This window comes from Fusarium poae, chromosome 4, assembly GCF_019609905.1.
Source record: "Fusarium poae strain DAOMC 252244 chromosome 4, whole genome shotgun sequence".
NCBI lineage: Eukaryota > Fungi > Ascomycota > Sordariomycetes > Hypocreales > Nectriaceae > Fusarium > Fusarium poae.
Window position 1 is genome coordinate 6909534 of NC_058402.1, and position 15674 is coordinate 6925207.

The 15674-nt window shown below is 50.3% G+C and overlaps 8 protein-coding genes and 1 non-coding gene across 9 annotated transcripts; 5 read left to right on the forward strand and 4 right to left on the reverse strand.

Annotated features, from left to right (window-relative positions):
• Nucleotides 1-1404: 1404 nt before the first annotated feature.
• FPOAC1_012310 (uncharacterized protein) lies at nt 1405-2763 on the forward strand (the record flags this gene model as incomplete). Its single annotated transcript, XM_044856668.1, has 1 exon — nt 1405-2763. The coding sequence occupies one exon, from the start codon at nt 1405-1407 to the stop codon at nt 2761-2763; it is 1359 nt and encodes a 452-aa protein (XP_044703981.1).
• Nucleotides 2764-3138: 375 nt separating this feature from the next.
• On the reverse strand, nt 3139-3229 carry FPOAC1_012311. The gene has a single exon. It is a non-coding gene; the product is annotated as a tRNA-Pro (tRNA).
• Nucleotides 3230-4154: 925 nt separating this feature from the next.
• Nucleotides 4155-4798, forward strand: FPOAC1_012312 (uncharacterized protein; the record flags this gene model as incomplete). Its single annotated transcript, XM_044856669.1, has 2 exons — nt 4155-4476; nt 4530-4798. The coding sequence occupies 2 exons, from the start codon at nt 4155-4157 to the stop codon at nt 4796-4798; spliced, it is 591 nt and encodes a 196-aa protein (XP_044703982.1).
• Nucleotides 4799-5230: 432 nt separating this feature from the next.
• FPOAC1_012313 (uncharacterized protein) lies at nt 5231-6253 on the reverse strand (the record flags this gene model as incomplete). Its single annotated transcript, XM_044856670.1, has 1 exon — nt 5231-6253. The coding sequence occupies one exon, from the start codon at nt 6251-6253 to the stop codon at nt 5231-5233; it is 1023 nt and encodes a 340-aa protein (XP_044703983.1).
• A 641-nt stretch (nt 6254-6894) lies between these two features.
• FPOAC1_012314 (uncharacterized protein) lies at nt 6895-7759 on the forward strand (the record flags this gene model as incomplete). The annotated part of the gene is made up of 2 exons (XM_044856671.1): nt 6895-7187; nt 7249-7759. The coding sequence occupies 2 exons, from the start codon at nt 6895-6897 to the stop codon at nt 7757-7759; spliced, it is 804 nt and encodes a 267-aa protein (XP_044703984.1).
• Nucleotides 7760-7920: 161 nt separating this feature from the next.
• On the reverse strand, nt 7921-9522 carry FPOAC1_012315 (uncharacterized protein; the record flags this gene model as incomplete). The annotated part of the gene is made up of 2 exons (XM_044856672.1): nt 7921-9321; nt 9370-9522. 2 exons carry the CDS (start codon nt 9520-9522, stop codon nt 7921-7923), a joined length of 1554 nt encoding a protein of 517 aa, XP_044703985.1.
• Nucleotides 9523-10030: 508 nt separating this feature from the next.
• FPOAC1_012316 (uncharacterized protein) lies at nt 10031-11727 on the forward strand (the record flags this gene model as incomplete). Its single annotated transcript, XM_044856673.1, has 3 exons — nt 10031-10133; nt 10200-10428; nt 10482-11727. 3 exons carry the CDS (start codon nt 10031-10033, stop codon nt 11725-11727), a joined length of 1578 nt encoding a protein of 525 aa, XP_044703986.1.
• A 185-nt stretch (nt 11728-11912) lies between these two features.
• FPOAC1_012317 (uncharacterized protein) lies at nt 11913-12851 on the reverse strand (the record flags this gene model as incomplete). The annotated part of the gene is made up of 1 exon (XM_044856674.1): nt 11913-12851. The coding sequence occupies one exon, from the start codon at nt 12849-12851 to the stop codon at nt 11913-11915; it is 939 nt and encodes a 312-aa protein (XP_044703987.1).
• A 773-nt stretch (nt 12852-13624) lies between these two features.
• TIM50 (mitochondrial inner membrane protein required for protein import) lies at nt 13625-15247 on the forward strand (the record flags this gene model as incomplete). Its single annotated transcript, XM_044856675.1, has 2 exons — nt 13625-14590; nt 14636-15247. The coding sequence occupies 2 exons, from the start codon at nt 13625-13627 to the stop codon at nt 15245-15247; spliced, it is 1578 nt and encodes a 525-aa protein (XP_044703988.1).
• Between the last annotated feature and the right edge of the window lie 427 nt (nt 15248-15674).

The window sequence follows — 15674 nt, forward strand, 5'->3', positions numbered from 1 at the left end:
TATCATTCTTTCTGTTTGGACGAGGCGAGTTCTTTTATTTTAGATCATCAGCATTAAAAGAACTTTTTACGTATCTCACTTCCTTACTTAGTAGTACTGCGATACGATACATCTGAAGTAGGGTCATCGAGTGCCATTCACATATCACAGCATCCTTTGTACATTCTTTCATTACTTTCTCTCGTTTGTTATAACTTTACTTCTTTGTTCATATCTAAGCCACTTTCAATAACGGATCGAGCGGCCTCTTAACCGTGCCAGCCAAGGGCTGCTCTACCCACTTCAAGGGGGGAAACGAGACGACCCAGTCGCATCTAATTTAGCGTCTTTTGCCCCAGGGCTGGGCTGTCAAGGGTTGCCAAGGAATTCTCCGGCCTCAGCGAAGAATTGCTTCTTACGTAGTGTTTTATGTAAAGAAACGAGCTGAAGGAGAGCGTCATAGCATAGGGCTTGAGAAATAAAGATTGGGGAAATATTACGGGGAATCCGCAAACGCTTTCATTTGATGTCTACACAAAGCATCAAAGCAATATGTATCGAATTTCTTTGTTCTTGGCTTCGTATTACAGAGATTGGTCCAAGGAATTAATCCCGGTACCAGACCAGATCCTGGTTGTCAATATGCATTTGATTTATTCAGCTTGTTTAGCTTTCATCTGTTCTTTACTGATTGGCGTGTTTGGGCAGCGATAACTGTTCCTTGCATAAACTGCCGCCACCCGTGTCAAAGACACACACACCATTGAACTCAATTGTGAGAGTCAACTTCAAGACAAATGTTATGTCGTATCAAATCTAAAAGTACGAGAATACACTGTAGGGATGAGTGCGAATACCAGGTATTCGCATTACTCATGAATACGTGGTGAGCCATCATTCATCTCTTGATTGTTTATCGACGATCATACCGCAAGATTACTAGCCGGGTATGAGACAGGAGAAAGGTGCAGACCACAACCAATCAACACCTGTACCCAAGACATTGCATGCTATTCTTAGCGGTTTAACCATAACTTAGTGGACCAGCGTCGTAAGCATTCCCCTGAAAAACCGGGCACTTAGTGCTTGTTCGGCACGTGACGGCTCCACGTCCGCTGCGACCGAGCCGCCCCTACCTAATCTCAGCGCGTTCCGAAACCAAAAACAAAAGACGGTCTTTTCTCATTCTTCATCCAGACATTTCCTCTCTTTCCGTCCATCTATCTCTCTTTTTTTTGGGTAGACTTTTTTTCTATTATTTCCTCGTCACTCTCTTTTGCCTCAACGGCTTTTATATCCAAACTTAACTCACACTCCTTTTTTGAATAGACTTTGTAACAGTCTAACGTGGTGTGACCGTGCTCAACGTTGTACCGAATAAAGTATCACCACAAATCGATCGATAATCAACTCAAATCAGTCAACATGAAGGTTTCATCCGCTGCCGTCGCTGTTGGTGCCCTCGCCATGGGCGTTGAGGCCAAGAACTACCTTGGTTTCAACTCTGGTGCTACCCTCGCCAACCGAGAGGCCAAGTTCAAGGCCGACTTCCAGGCCGAGTTCGAGACTGCTCAGAACCTCAAGACCTCCCCCGGTGACTTCAACGCCGTCCGTCTCTACACCAACATCCAGGCTTACTCCGAGGATGACCCCATCGAGGCTTTCGAGGCTGCCATTGACACCAAGACCCAGATCCTCCTCGGTGTCTGGACCTCTGGTACTGACTCTATCGACAAGGAGATCAACGCCCTCAAGAAGGCCGTCGAGAAGTACGGCTCTAAGCTGACCGACCTCATCATTGGTGTTTCCGTCGGTAGTGAGGATCTCTACCGTAACTCTGTTACCGGTGTCAAGAACAAGGGTGGTGTCGGTGTCCAGCCCGATGCTCTCGTTGACTTCATCAACGACTTCCGCACTGCCTTCAAGGGCACTCCCATCTCCAAGGTTCCCCTCGGCCACGTCGACACCTGGGATGTCTGGGGTAACGCCACCAACAAGCCCGTCCTCGACGCCATTGACTTCATCGGAGTTGATGAGTACCCCTACTACGAGAACGACAAGGGCAACAGCATCGGTAACGCTGCCAAGCTCTTCGACAAGGCCTTCGATGCCACCGTCGCCGCCTCTGCCGGTAAGCCCGTCTGGGTCACCGAGACCGGATGGCCCTACAAGGGTCCCAACTGGGACGAGGCTGTTCCTAGCATCAAGAACGCCCAGAAGTACTGGCAGGACGTTGGCTGCAAGAGCCTCTTCAACAAGGTCCCCACCTTCTGGTACAACCTCCGTGACTCCAACCCCGACAACAAGATGAAGTTCGCCATTACCGAGAACCTCTCCACCACCCCTCTCTTTGATCTTTCTTGCGACAAGATTGACGATGAGACCTCCAGCTCCGCCGAGTCCAAGACCAAGACCTCCACTGGTGCTTCCAAGGCTACTGGTGATGCTCACTCTACCGGAACTTTCATCACTGCTACTGCTTCCGCCACCGGTTCTGACAGCGAGGACTCCACTGCCACCGGTACCGGTTCTCAGTCCAAGCCTACCTCTGGCTCTGGCTCCGGCTCCAGCTCTGACGACTCCGAGTCTGGCTCTTCCGGCTCTGGTTCTTCTGGCTCCGGTTCCGCCTCCGAGTCTGGTTCTTCTGGTTCCGGATCTGGCACCGAGGCTGGCTCCAGCTCCGAGACTGAAGGCGCTGCCGAGACCCCCAGCACTGTCAACGGTGCTGCCGGCTTGACCATGTCTGCTGCCGCCATTGCCTTCTTTGCCATGCTTGCTCTGTAAATGTCCTAAATGGATCCTGGGTTGAATGACGCCCATTAGCGTGTCTTTTTTACTTTTTTCTCGCGCCCGAGATCTGTTTCTTGTAATATTTTATGGATAGATTACGGATAGACAAATGTTGGCTATTTTTCTCACCATTGCGTGTCAAAGAATTTGATTGAAATGTGACTGCATATAAACAAGTCTCAGATTGGTGGTTGACTTATACGTCAACCATGCTTGACGGTTGTAACTGAGCTAACTTTCTTCCCACTTCAACGGTCAAAGCCACAACCTCTTCCAACAACTCAATTCGGTATAGGATAACAAAGTCGCAACATCAGAACAAAAAGTAATCAAGCCACCACAATCAATAGATAAAACCAGCAAAAGAAAGGGTCTGGCCGGGGATTGAACCCGGGACCTCTCGCAAGCTATGCTATAGGGTTTTCCCTAAGCGAGAATCATACCACTAGACCACCAGACCGAACAAGTTATTGAGACTGTTGCATCAATCACGTGATTGTTTGATGCTGAGGACAGCCGAGATTGTAACCTATGTCGCGAGTTTGTGCTGTTGACAGCCTCTAGGGTGGGATAAGTTGTATCGACATGATTTGATTGACAGTTGATGAAGTGTGATGGGAGCGATCATGAACTTTATTTATATTCTGTATTTTTAGAAACATTTCTCAAGTCCAAAATTCTAATCATGTATACTTTCAATGTAGCGTTGGCTCCCTCTCATCTTAATTGATGTGGGTGTTCCTCGAAGTTTAACACATCAATGTTAGCTCTATTGAACTGGGCGGAGCTTTTGCAATAAATACCGGCAGGACGGATTGACGAATTAGCAACTTCCGACATGAATCCTCCCTCCGGTCATTTCCTTTTCCGTTGACTGACGGAATTAATGATACGCGAACCTGATTTATGCCGATCAATTTGTGAGTTGGGGGCTGTAAATGTAAAAGGATGCTTTCTATTGACGATCATTGTCGTTCAAAGCTTCCATGTTTCGTATCATGATTGATATGACGCAATCCCGAATCCTCATGATAGAGTACAACTCATTAAAAGCCATTCGCTTATGGATTCTGGGTATCTTTTGATGTTGATCAGCCTTACCAACGCCGTCACTAGACTGCGCCTTGTTTGTGGGTTCCTTCTTTCAGCCTCAAGCCAACCCTTAGACAAATGTTCTTAGCTCTCGCTGCCATGAGGGGTCTTGAAATTGTTGAGGAAGTTACATGTGACGTTTGTACCACAAGGGTCTCCCCTCTATTTGCTGACAGTAAACTTGTATAAATACCACAAACCCATCATCCTGATAACATCACCAAACAAGAAATATCATCCCCTACTATTTTACTTAGTTAAACCCTTGTCTTTAATCCTACCAAAAAACAATCATGGCTGCCGTTCAACTCCAAACCGCGCCTCGCCAGGTTGGCGTCTTCAAGAACCTCATAGCCGCCCAAACTGAGACGCTCGTCCTCAAAGAAAAAGTCATGTCCCTTACCGGCGACAGCTTCGATATTAAGCTCGCCAACGGTCAACCCATCCTCAAGGTCGAGGGCAAAGTCATGAGCATCTCGGGCCGCAAAAAGGTGTTTGACATGCAGGGCAACCATCTCTTTTCCATCGTCAAAGAGCTCATGCACATCCACGCTACCTACGCCGTGGAAGATCCCCAGGGTGTCAAGATCATGGAGGTCAAAAATAGCTTTAAGCGTGAGTTTTATCCTTTTTACCATCGTGAGGAATCACATTCTGACTCTATTTAGTTATGGGCTCCAAGGCCACTGCTACCTTTACCTCCAGCGATGGCACCGCAGAGGTTTTGGAAATGAAGGGCAATTGGTTCGATTATGCAGCTGATATCTTTGACAAGTCTACAAACACTGTAGTCGCGCGCATCGATCGCAAGATCCTCAGCGGTCGTGACATGATCTTTGGCCAGCAGACCTACGCTCTGATGGTCGCGCCCGGTGTTGACATGGCGCTCATGGCAGCGCTGTGTATCTGCATGGATGAGAAGAATAACGAGAAATAAGATGCATGGCTTGATGAGAAAACGCGAGTGATAGATACCCCATGGAAGACGACGTGTGAGGATTGGCGCTGGAATGACGAGGTCTGTTTTGAACGGTGGCTTTCAATATGCACTTTTACCCTAATAATTGAGAATCAAGAATGAACAGCGAACTGAAATTGTTGAACCAAAATGAGCCCGAAGAGGTGAGCATGAAACTGACAAAAAGAGGTTTGGCACGTAGATGAGAGCGCGTAATCCGTCCTTCGTGGTTTTCTGCATACATGGTACTATCAGAAAAGGACGATATGTTATAGTGAAGCCACATCAATCTCACGAGCCGAAGGCATATGTATAAGTCTCATCAATCATCAATCACCATTTCATTACTACTACTATAGAAAGTCTGGTGCATTATCCCCCGCAACGAACAACAACACAACGCTAGCATTTTTACTCCATAACCAAGACATTTCTGAATCGAGGCTTGCCAGCCTTCAGACTATCGACTGCATCCTGGACCTTTTCCAATGGGTATTTCTCAACCATACACTTGACTCCATGTGTCAAGGAGAAGCGTAGTGCCTCCTCGGAATCGAGAGCATGACCGCTAGGCCAACCAACAACGCTGGCACCCTTCAGCACCAAAGCCAGGGTGTCAACCTCTGCAGCACCAACGGGTGCGAGGTTAAGCAGCTTGCCCTCGGGGGCGAGACCTTGGACGAGAGGAGTTATAGCACTGGGGTTGGGTGCTGTCTGGACGATGATTGAGGCACCTCCAAGCTTGTTGAGTTCCTCGCCAACGTCGTGTGTCTTGGTGTTGATGTAGTGGTGAGCGCCGAGCTTCTTTGCGAAGTCTTCCTTGTCGTCGGTTGTGGAAAGAACAGCGACTTCGTAGCCCATCTTGTAGGCGTATTGGACTGCGAGATGGCCTAGACCACCGAGGCCCTGGACTGCGACGATGCGGCCCTGCTCAACATGCATCTTACGAATGCCATTAAAGACAGTGACACCGGCGCAAAGAAGAGGAGCAGCGTCGGCGGGCTCAATCTCCTTGGGTACCCGCACAACAGCCTCAGCGCGGAGGAGGACATACTCGGCGAAACCACCATCGCGACTCACGCCATTGACCTCCTTGTGGTCACACATTTGGAACTGCGCTCGTTGACATTGTCGGCAAGATCGATCGTGTCCACCGTGCCAAGGTCCACCAACACGGTCGCCATTCTTGAAGTTGGATACATCTTCGCCAACTTCGACGACATCACCAATGATTTCATGGCCGGGGACGCGGGGGAAGACATCCCCCATGTGGCCTTCGCTCGTAGCTACGTCTGAGAAACAGACACCACAAGCGAGGACCTTGACGAGGACTTGGCCCTTTGATGGATGCTTTAGGGGGACATCCTTGAGTGTAAAGGGAGCATTGGCTTTTTCGAGAATACAAGCCTTGTATGATTGAGGAAGAGAAGACATGATGTTTGATAAGGTATTTACTCAAGTTAGAGACTCAATTGGTGTTTGATGGATGGGAGTATACTATTGAGAAGTCTCAACGAGAAGGACGATAACTTATATATAAGAGAACCACGCGTACGGCAGTGGAGCTCCGGATGCGATGGCTAACATAGTTGACGCTATCAATGAAACATCACCAAAGCATTTCCCCTCAATTCGGTCATGGTGCTGCCGTAGAACGCATTGATAACAAGACAACTGCATATCCTCAGCGGAATAAACTCTAGTGCCGCCTAATTCCGCACATTATTGGGTAGCGCACGGATTTATGGCGTTGAGTATTACATCACCGATTCGGGTGGGACGAAAGGTTTCCGTTAGTTAGTTCGTTCAGTATTCGGATATCAGATCTCCATGGACACTATCCCGTAGATGGTTGTCGGAGATGAAAGCAGCAAATGTTCCAAAACCGACGCTTCATGATTGGTCATGATGGTTAATCCGAACTTCGAGATGATCCGAGATAAGCGCCACGATAGCTGCAGCCACACCTTGAACGCCACAGTCTATAGAAAATTTCCCCCACCATGAGCAGCCTTTGGTGATGCGCAGCCCTGCTATTGAAGCTTAACCCATACTACAAACAAACTTAACGAAAGATGCCTCTCGATACCTCAACATACTCATTAGCGCTCCTGCGCGTCGACGGAAGAAGATGGAACGAACTCCGCCGTCTTCACGCCCAGATTAGGACCCAGGATGCCGCCGACGGTTCATCATATCTCGAAATGGGCCATACAAAAGTCATGTGTGTCGTGACAGGTCCTTCTGAACAGCAGCAGCAGCGACGCGGCGGACAGCAGGGCTCTCGCGATGTGGCAGCGATCAATGTCAATGTTGTGGTCGCAGGATTCTCAAGCGTGGATCGCAAGAAGCGAGGGCGCAATGATAAGTAAGTTTTTCTTCGTCCATGATGATTGCTTCTCTTTGGTGACCGACTAACATTTTCGCAGACGCATCCAGGAGATCGAAACTACAATTGCCAATGCACTCGCTTCGAACTTACATACGCATTTGTTCCCCAACTCCTCGATCTCAATCTCGCTTCACGTCCTGTCACAAGACGGATCGCTACTAGCTGCTCTGCTCAATGCTACGACACTTGCGCTTATCGATGCCGGTATTCCCATGTCAGACTACATTGCTGCCTGTACGGCGGGCTCGACCTCTACATACGCTGCTGGGGACGAAACGGCCGACCCGCTACTCGACTTGAACACCCAGGAGGAACAAGAGCTTCCGTTCCTCACCGTCGCGACGCACGGCGCTACCGATCGAGTAGCAGTTTTGGTTTGCGAGAGTCGTGTGCAAGTCAGCAGATTGGAGGGTATGCTAGTAGTTGGTGTGGATGGATGTAAACAGGTCAAGCAGTACTTAGATCAAGTCGTGAAAGACAAGGGCGCGGAAATGGTTCAGGAGGGCGCCGTGGAAAGGAGTGACGCGATGATGGATTTGGACGAATAGTATTGATACCAAGGGTTTTTGCATCGGGTCAGAAAAATAAGTTTGGAGTTCTCTGTTTGATCGGTAGTTTTTAAGAAACTACAGGTATGTCTCCAGCGCTAGAATAATATCATAGTGTAACAGGCTAATTGTAAGATTTCGAAGATTGAAACGTGTGGTATTTACAGCTCCTCGTGCTTGATCTCGTCCTTGGTCTTGGGCTCGGCTTCAGACTCGGCGACAGGCTGGGCCTCGGGTTCGGCAGTGTCTTCAGCGTGCTCAGTCTCAGTCTTGGTCTCGTACTCAATTTCGGTTTCAACGACGGTTTGGGTCTCCTCTCCGTCGGCGCCAGTGACAGTCTCGTACTCGGTCTCAATCTCAGTCTCGATGACGGTCTTGACATCGTCGGGACCATCAGTCTCGACCTCGGGCTCGGGGTCAGTAGCCTGGGTCGACCCGGCCTTCTTCTGGACGACAACGCCCTCGGGAAGCTTCTTCTTGGCACCCTCGCCCATGCGAATGGCATCAATCCAGTTCTCAACGCTTGAGAGGCTAAAGTCACCCTCATACTGGCGCCACCAGTTACGGCGGGTGTTGATAGCAATCAGGTTGACCTTGTCGCCGAGTCCAAGGGCCTTGGGAAGAGTGGAGGCGGCGTCGCTGTCGCTGGGGATGGCGATAAAGGGAATGTTGTTACGGCCTCCATGGACGTACTTTGTATTGAGGTGGGAGAGCGACTCAACAGCCTTCTCGCCAGCTTCACCAGGGGTGAAGAGAAGGACACAGGTGTGGGACTTGGGAGCGAGGCACTCCTCAGTAAGCTTCTCTAAGCTCTTGATAGTAGCGATAGGAACAATGGAAGGGACAGGCTCAGCAGCAGGTTCCTTTGATTCGGCGGCGGGTTCCTTGGCGGCTTCAGTCGACTTGCTCTTCTTGGAACTCTTGGTATCATCCTTCTTGGCCTTGGTGCTCTTGGTGTTGCCAGTGGCGTGGATAGGGTTGGGCTGTCCAGCTTGGGTAAGGAACTTGACCATGTCCTTCTTGGCCATCTCACCATCGTAGACAATAGGATCCTTGCCTTCGCCAGGAATAAGGACGAGAGCGGGGAACTTTTCAATGCCAAACTTCTTAACAGCGCCCGCTTCCTTATCACGGACTTGACCCACGGAGATGACATCGAGAAAGTCAATGGCGATGCTTCGAATGAGTGCACTGGTAGTTCCCTTTTGAGTGAACAGGATAGCCTTGGGCTTGTCGCCCGCGAGGAAAGAGTCCAGGTCCTTGTCACTGACACGTGTAACGTGGTTGTTGATCTTGTTCAGGACAGCCTCTTGGATAGCACCGGCAGTTCGCTGGCCCTGGTAGTCTTCAACAACGGGCTTACCAGACTTCTTGCCAGGGCGGACAATCTTGAGAGTGGGAAAGCCCTGGACACCCATGGAGCCACAAAGCTGCTTGTTGGCGTCATCATCGCAGTCAATGGCAGCAACTTGAGCAAGTCCATCGAGGTTCTTGGCGGCTTTCTCATAAGCGGGCTTGAGATTCTGACAGTGACCACACCAAGGAGCGTAGAACTCGACAATCTGGGAGATGTAAGCATGGAATCATAGGTGCGGGTAGGGATGACTTACAGAGGTGTAGTTGGACTTTGCAATGATCTTATCATAGTTGCGAGCGTTCAACTGAAGAACAGGAGAGTTCTTGGTGTAAATGGCAGCTTGAGCCTCGGGCAAAGCCGCCAGGGCTGCTGTCAAAGTCACCAGCAGAGAAGTGGGGTTATGCATTGTGAAGTCTAATGCGAGGTTGACGATGTAAAAGAGGGAAGAGTGAGAAGTATTGCTCTTAAACTAATTAGTCTGGAAGTTGGGTCTTATTTATCAGGCTCAATGACAAGAAATTAGAGTCACTTGTTGTCGTCGTCAAGAACAAAGTGGCATCTTCGGAGAAAAAGCCACGGTGATCAGACAAGGGAAAGTGAAGCTGGGTCCTTTGATTCGATGGTTCCAGATTCAGCTTGTGCCACAAGTGGCGTGAGCTGACCGAATCCGGGGAAATATGTGGCTGTGCAAACGAACCACTCAAACCGTTACGTCAACGTGAAGGCAGAAGTCAAGAGAATGAGGAGATCGAGATGGAGGTGGGGTAAGGATCTCCAAAACAACTTGGAGTTGACATTCAACTTGCGTCATTCCAGTTTAGTGCCCGACTTTTAAAGAATTATCCCTCGTTTCGAATCTGAGCCATTTCCGAGAAACTGTCAAACCTGTCAAACCCGTCAAAATACCGCACATTATGGCCGAGCCACTACCAGCCGTACTCAAAATCCCCGAAGTGAGCCGCTTCATCAACCGCGCGAACCAGCTCAGAAGCATCAAACCGGCCCTCGCATATTGGTGTAGGTAACAGCCCAACCACAAAAATCGACATAATCTATACAGTCGCTAATTTTTTTTGACTGCAGGTGAATACCATGCTGTCAACCAGATCGTAGGCAAGGGCCTGCACAACTCAGACGACGAAGCCTTTGAGTTCACAAAGACCCTGATCGAGCGTCTCGAAACAACAAAGACGGAGCGCGCTGACGATGAAGCGATTATCGATAACGCTACTGGCCAAGCATACGTTGAGCAGTTCGCCCAACAGACGTTTGATCGCGCCGAGCGTACCCTGCGAGCTGATAAAGTGACGAGGTACGTCATGGTAACGGTATCATCCTCAAACACGCCAAACTGACATATCCTAGACAAACCGCCGACACATTCGATGCCGCTGCAACGTTCTTCGATCTTACGCGCGAATGGGGCGAGCCTGACCCCGAGGTTGTGAAGAAGATCAAGTTCGCAAAGTGGAACGCTGCTCGAATCCTCAAGGCTATTCGTGAAGGCAAAGACCCCAATGAAACAAACCCCAGAGCGCCAGAGCCCGAACCCAGCGTTGGTCTGGATCCATCTGACCCCGAAGTCCAGATCTTAACAGGAGGCCAGCGAGCTACAGTCGAGGATGCTCCAGATGTTGGAGAGTCGCCCAAAGTTGTCACGCCTACAGAGGCGCCATCAAAAGATCCCACTGACCCTAGTTATTTCCCACCACAAGCTGAACCGGAGGGGCAGGCTCCAGAGCCTTTTGTCCCATCACCCATGAGCACAAGCTCTACCCCCGGTGGCGAGCTTGGTCGCCCACCAGTCGGTCTACCACCTGATGTTTCTCCCGCAGCAGAGTCTCCAGCACAGCCAGCTGCCCAGCCTTCAACCGATGCCCCCACTTCCATGGAGATATCCGACGACCACGACGCTCCTGCAAGGCCTATGATGCCTCACCTTAATTCGTCGCATCCCGGAAAGCCGCCAGGCATGGAACCACTGGCACCACTTTCTGCTGCAGCGGCTGCCAGACCGTTCTTACCTCACCTTGCTTCATCACTACCCAAGGCGCCAAGTGTTGACTCCCCATCACCTATTGAAGCTGCCGCAAACGCAAGACCATGGCTGCCTCACCTCACTTCTTCAGCCATTGGAAATGGACCAGTCCCCCCAAGAGGGCCCCCAACATCTGTTCCCGCGCCTACAGCCCCTGTTGGTGACAGACCAGTGATGCCTCATCTCAACTCTTCACATCCAGGAAAGGCACCAATTGATCCTTTAAAGCCTCTCAATGCAGCAGCGGCGGCAAGACCATGGCTACCTCATCTCGCTTCCGCTCCTCCTGGAAAGGGATCTGTTTCTGAACCACAAGCACCTCCAGCTGTCGAACCTATCAGACCAATGATGCCGCATCTTGCCTCTTCACACCCTGGAAAGTCACCGGCTCACTCACCCCCATCAGTGGCCCCTACATCCGCACCTGCTCCAGAAAGGTACTCGACAGACCAGAAAGACATCAACCAGGCTCAGAAGCACGCCAAATGGGCGATATCGGCGTTGAACTTTGAGGATGTGCCTACTGCCGTTAAGGAACTGCGCAATGCACTTGCGATGCTTGGGGCTCAGTAAGACTTTGTTTTGACTTCACGAAGTATAGAGACGGACAATACCACGGTTTGGAATAGCATTTGATAGTATTTCGCTGCATGGATATAGCTAGAGTATAGTAGCCATATATTGCATTATTGTATATAAAAGAAAACGTGCTCGTCGTAAAACTCATCAGAACCAAGAAATAAGCTCAGGCTGTAACACTAGGCCAAAGCCAATAGTCCATGCGCTTCATACCCAGGGTGGGGGAATCCTTCAGGATATCCCACCGGCTCAGCCCCTTCTACCTCATCGTCGTTGGCGTCAGTCCATCCTCTTTCAGGGCCCCATTCAATGCCGAGGCCTTGTTGCTCAACAATGTTCATGAGGCCCTGCATCATGTCTCCGGATTTCTTGACGCTAGTCCAGCCATCGAACTGAACAACCTGAAGGGAAGGCAATGCCTCTAACACATCAGTGAGAAGGTTCCGGCTGAAAGCCTCGTAGAAACCCTCTGATCGGCGCCAACCTTGGAAGATGTTATCACTAGGATCGCACTCGACAAAGACATTGAGGCGCTCAACATCCACGCATTCCGAGAGACCGAGGGCCGGGTTAACAACCCATCCACGAGGCGGAGCATTCCATCCAGGACCAAGACGCAATTCGAGAGATGTAACGCATCGTCGCTGCTGCGGCTTCAACCTTGCCAGCAGAGGCTTCTTACTCTTGAAGTATTTGCCAGGATAGGTAGGAAATAGACGGAAAGTTCGTGTGCTGTAGAATGCGAAGGTCGCTTCATCATGAACCTGCTTGCAGACTCGCATGAGGCCGAGCTTCTTGTGTACGCGCTTATAATTGCCAGGTCCGAGATCTAGAAGTGTAGGAACATCGTCGAAGAAGTATGTGTAGATCTGAATGCGCACTTCGGCAGGTAAAGAGAGAAAATGAAACGGGTTCTTGGGAACTCGACGCTTCGTTCTAAAGGGAATCAGGGGTACGTCTAGAGTGAGGTCGGCGATGTTAAGTTTGTTTACATCCTCATCGGTAACAGCTGGTTCAGGCGCAGCATTCGCGGGAGGCGCTTTGCTGGATGACGGCATCACAATGCGTATGGAGCCCGTTGGCCGAGAGGCTGAGCTCTTGCTAGACCGTCGTGCCATGGTGGATGTAAGTTGTGATGAGGATGAAGGATTCGAGGTGGCGAAGAGGAGAATTTCTGTTCAAGATGAGGGGGACCGTGGATGCATGAATCACTGCTAGGTGATGATGATTAAGGACAGACAGACAATTGATTGCCTTGATTGCTGGTTCAATTTGCTGGAGTGAGGGTTGTCATGAGGTGTATCATGGTATGTATGTAGGTCGGTATCGATTGAGAAGAATCCGCTTTAGAAGGCGGCGCGAGCGACATCCATCGTTAGTGTCGGGTAGCTAATCGGAATAATCGCCGGGACTTGTATTGAACTGTGGCAAAGTATGAAAAAGTTATCTATCGTTCGAGAAGCGTCTGAAGAATGCTCTCGAAAAGAAATGAAGTTTATGTCTGAGGACTAGACATTAAATGACAATACAACTCTTGCTGTCGAATGTCGTTGTTATTTGAACACTGCCTTCAATCTCGAGTAGGGATTTGGGCGCGGGGCTTCATCGGGGCGTGACCGGAGAGATCTCACGTGATAGTTTGTGATAACGATATGACGACATTGACAGTGCACGGCTAATCCGCGGTGACAAAGCGTCAGAACGCTCCACTTTGGCTTGCAGAACCGTGCGATTTTTTTTCCACAGCCGACTGCGCGATGCTGGTTATGGCGGAGCATCAGACCAACTTCGTTAAGCTCTACTAGGCCATTGAAGTTTGACCCTTCACTTCACCACCCTCAAACCTCGAAAATCGCTCCAGTCCCAACGACCGAACCTCCTATCCTTCGAAATGTTGTCTAGAGTAGCCCAGGCTTCCCGCTTGGGCTTGATGACAGCTCGTCTGTCACAGCCCGTCGCATCTCCCTCTCTCCGAGCGATTCCCGCTACTGCTCCTCACTTTGCCTCGCCATGGCTCCGATCATACTCCAAGCGTTCATCCGGTCAACCGCCCAAAGATTCGAAACAGAAGCCTTCGAAAGCCCAAAATGATACTGAGGCCGCAAAGACGCCAGAGAAGCCCGCCGAGAATGACGTTAACAAGGCTAGCGAGCAATCGCCCGATGCTCCCAAAGAGGGGGAGCAAATACCTTTCCACAAGCTCCCCGACTTGACACAAGGTATTCCTTCAACACTTTTTGAGGAGATGGGAGGCGATAAGAAGAAGGAGCAACAGGCTCTTCAAGAATTGGAGGAGGCCGAATCCAAAGGTGGCGAGCGGGACCGCTCGGAATACGTCTCTACTTCTGAGCGAAACCGCAAGTGGTGGACAAGATTTATGCTTACTGCGACCGCTGCTGGTGGTACACTGAGTCTTCTATATATGGGCCGCAACTGGGAGGATAACATCGAAGCTGAGCGTCACTCTGATATTCCCAACGGCCCTGGTCCTGGATTGTGGTGGAAGCGTGCCAAGGCCCGTATGACCGAGTCCGTTACTTACTACCAGGAGCCCGCCTTCGAGAAGCTCTTGCCCGATCCCGACCCTACTTTCGAGCGCCCTTATACCCTCTGCTTGAGCTTGGACGACCTCCTCATCCACAGCGAGTGGACTCGTGAGCACGGTTGGAGAATCGCTAAGCGACCTGGTGTGGACTACTTTATTCGATACCTAAGCCAGTACTACGAGCTGGTTCTCTTTACTTCCACCCCCTACGCTACTGGTGAGCCTGTCATGAGGAAATTGGATCCTTTCCGCTTGATCTTGTGGCCCCTCTACCGAGAGGCTACCAAATTTGAGGATGGAGAGATCGTCAAGGTAAGAGACTCCCTCACTGTTACTCTGCCTGCGCTAACAACTCAGGACCTCTCCTATCTTAACCGTGACCTGTCCAAGGTAATCATCATCGACACCAATGCCAAGCATGTCCGCAACCAGCCCGACAACGCCATTATTCTTGACCCTTGGAAGGGTGACCGAAACGACAAGAACCTCGTCAACCTCATTCCCTTCCTCGAGTACATCCACACAATGCAGTATGCCGATGTCCGCAAGGTGATCAAGTCTTTCGACGGCAAGGATATCCCCACCGAGTTCGCCCGTCGTGAGGCTATTGCCCGCAAGGAGTTCCAGGCCAAGCAGCTCGCTCACAAGCATAGACATGGCTCTGGTGTTGGTGCCCTGGGCAGCATGCTAGGCCTCAACCCCAGCAACATGAACATGATGGTGTCTCCCGACGGCGAGCAGAACCCCGCTGAGGCTTTCGCCCAAGGCAAGATGTTGCAGGACGTTGCCCGTGAGCGTGGCCAGAGGAACTACTTGGAGCTTGAGAAGCAGATCCGCGAGAACGGAGAGAAGTGGCTCAAGGAAGAGGCTGCGATGATGGAGGCTGCCCAGAAGGAGGCCATGAACAGCATGATGGGCTCTTTCGGAGGTTGGTTCGGTGGGAACAACCCACCCGAGAAGAAGGCCTAAGCACGAGAGTGATGAGCGAGGTGCAAGCACATCTCCACTAATTAATGTCTTGTAATTTTCTTTTTTATGTCGGGCTCATGAGAGAGAGCCTGTGATCATAATCATCTTCTGGTTGGGAGACAGATTTATAGAAAAGCATGGTGACGACTTCGGGTTTAGGTAGCATGAGGGTTGCACTGTAAGAGACGACGGACAAGACTTTGTATATTAGGTGTATGTTGGGATTGTTATGTAAAAATATGATGCAAAAAGTTAAAGCAAAGATCATGAAGCTGCTCATACAATTGATGTTTATTTGATGGTATTGCGTCCGGTTGTTTGGAGTTGTGAGGCTGAAAAGTTGCGCTAGAAGCATAAGAGACGACATTAGTAGGCCAATTTATGCTACATACAACTTCCCTGGGCACCTTGAGACCTGGGGCGCATT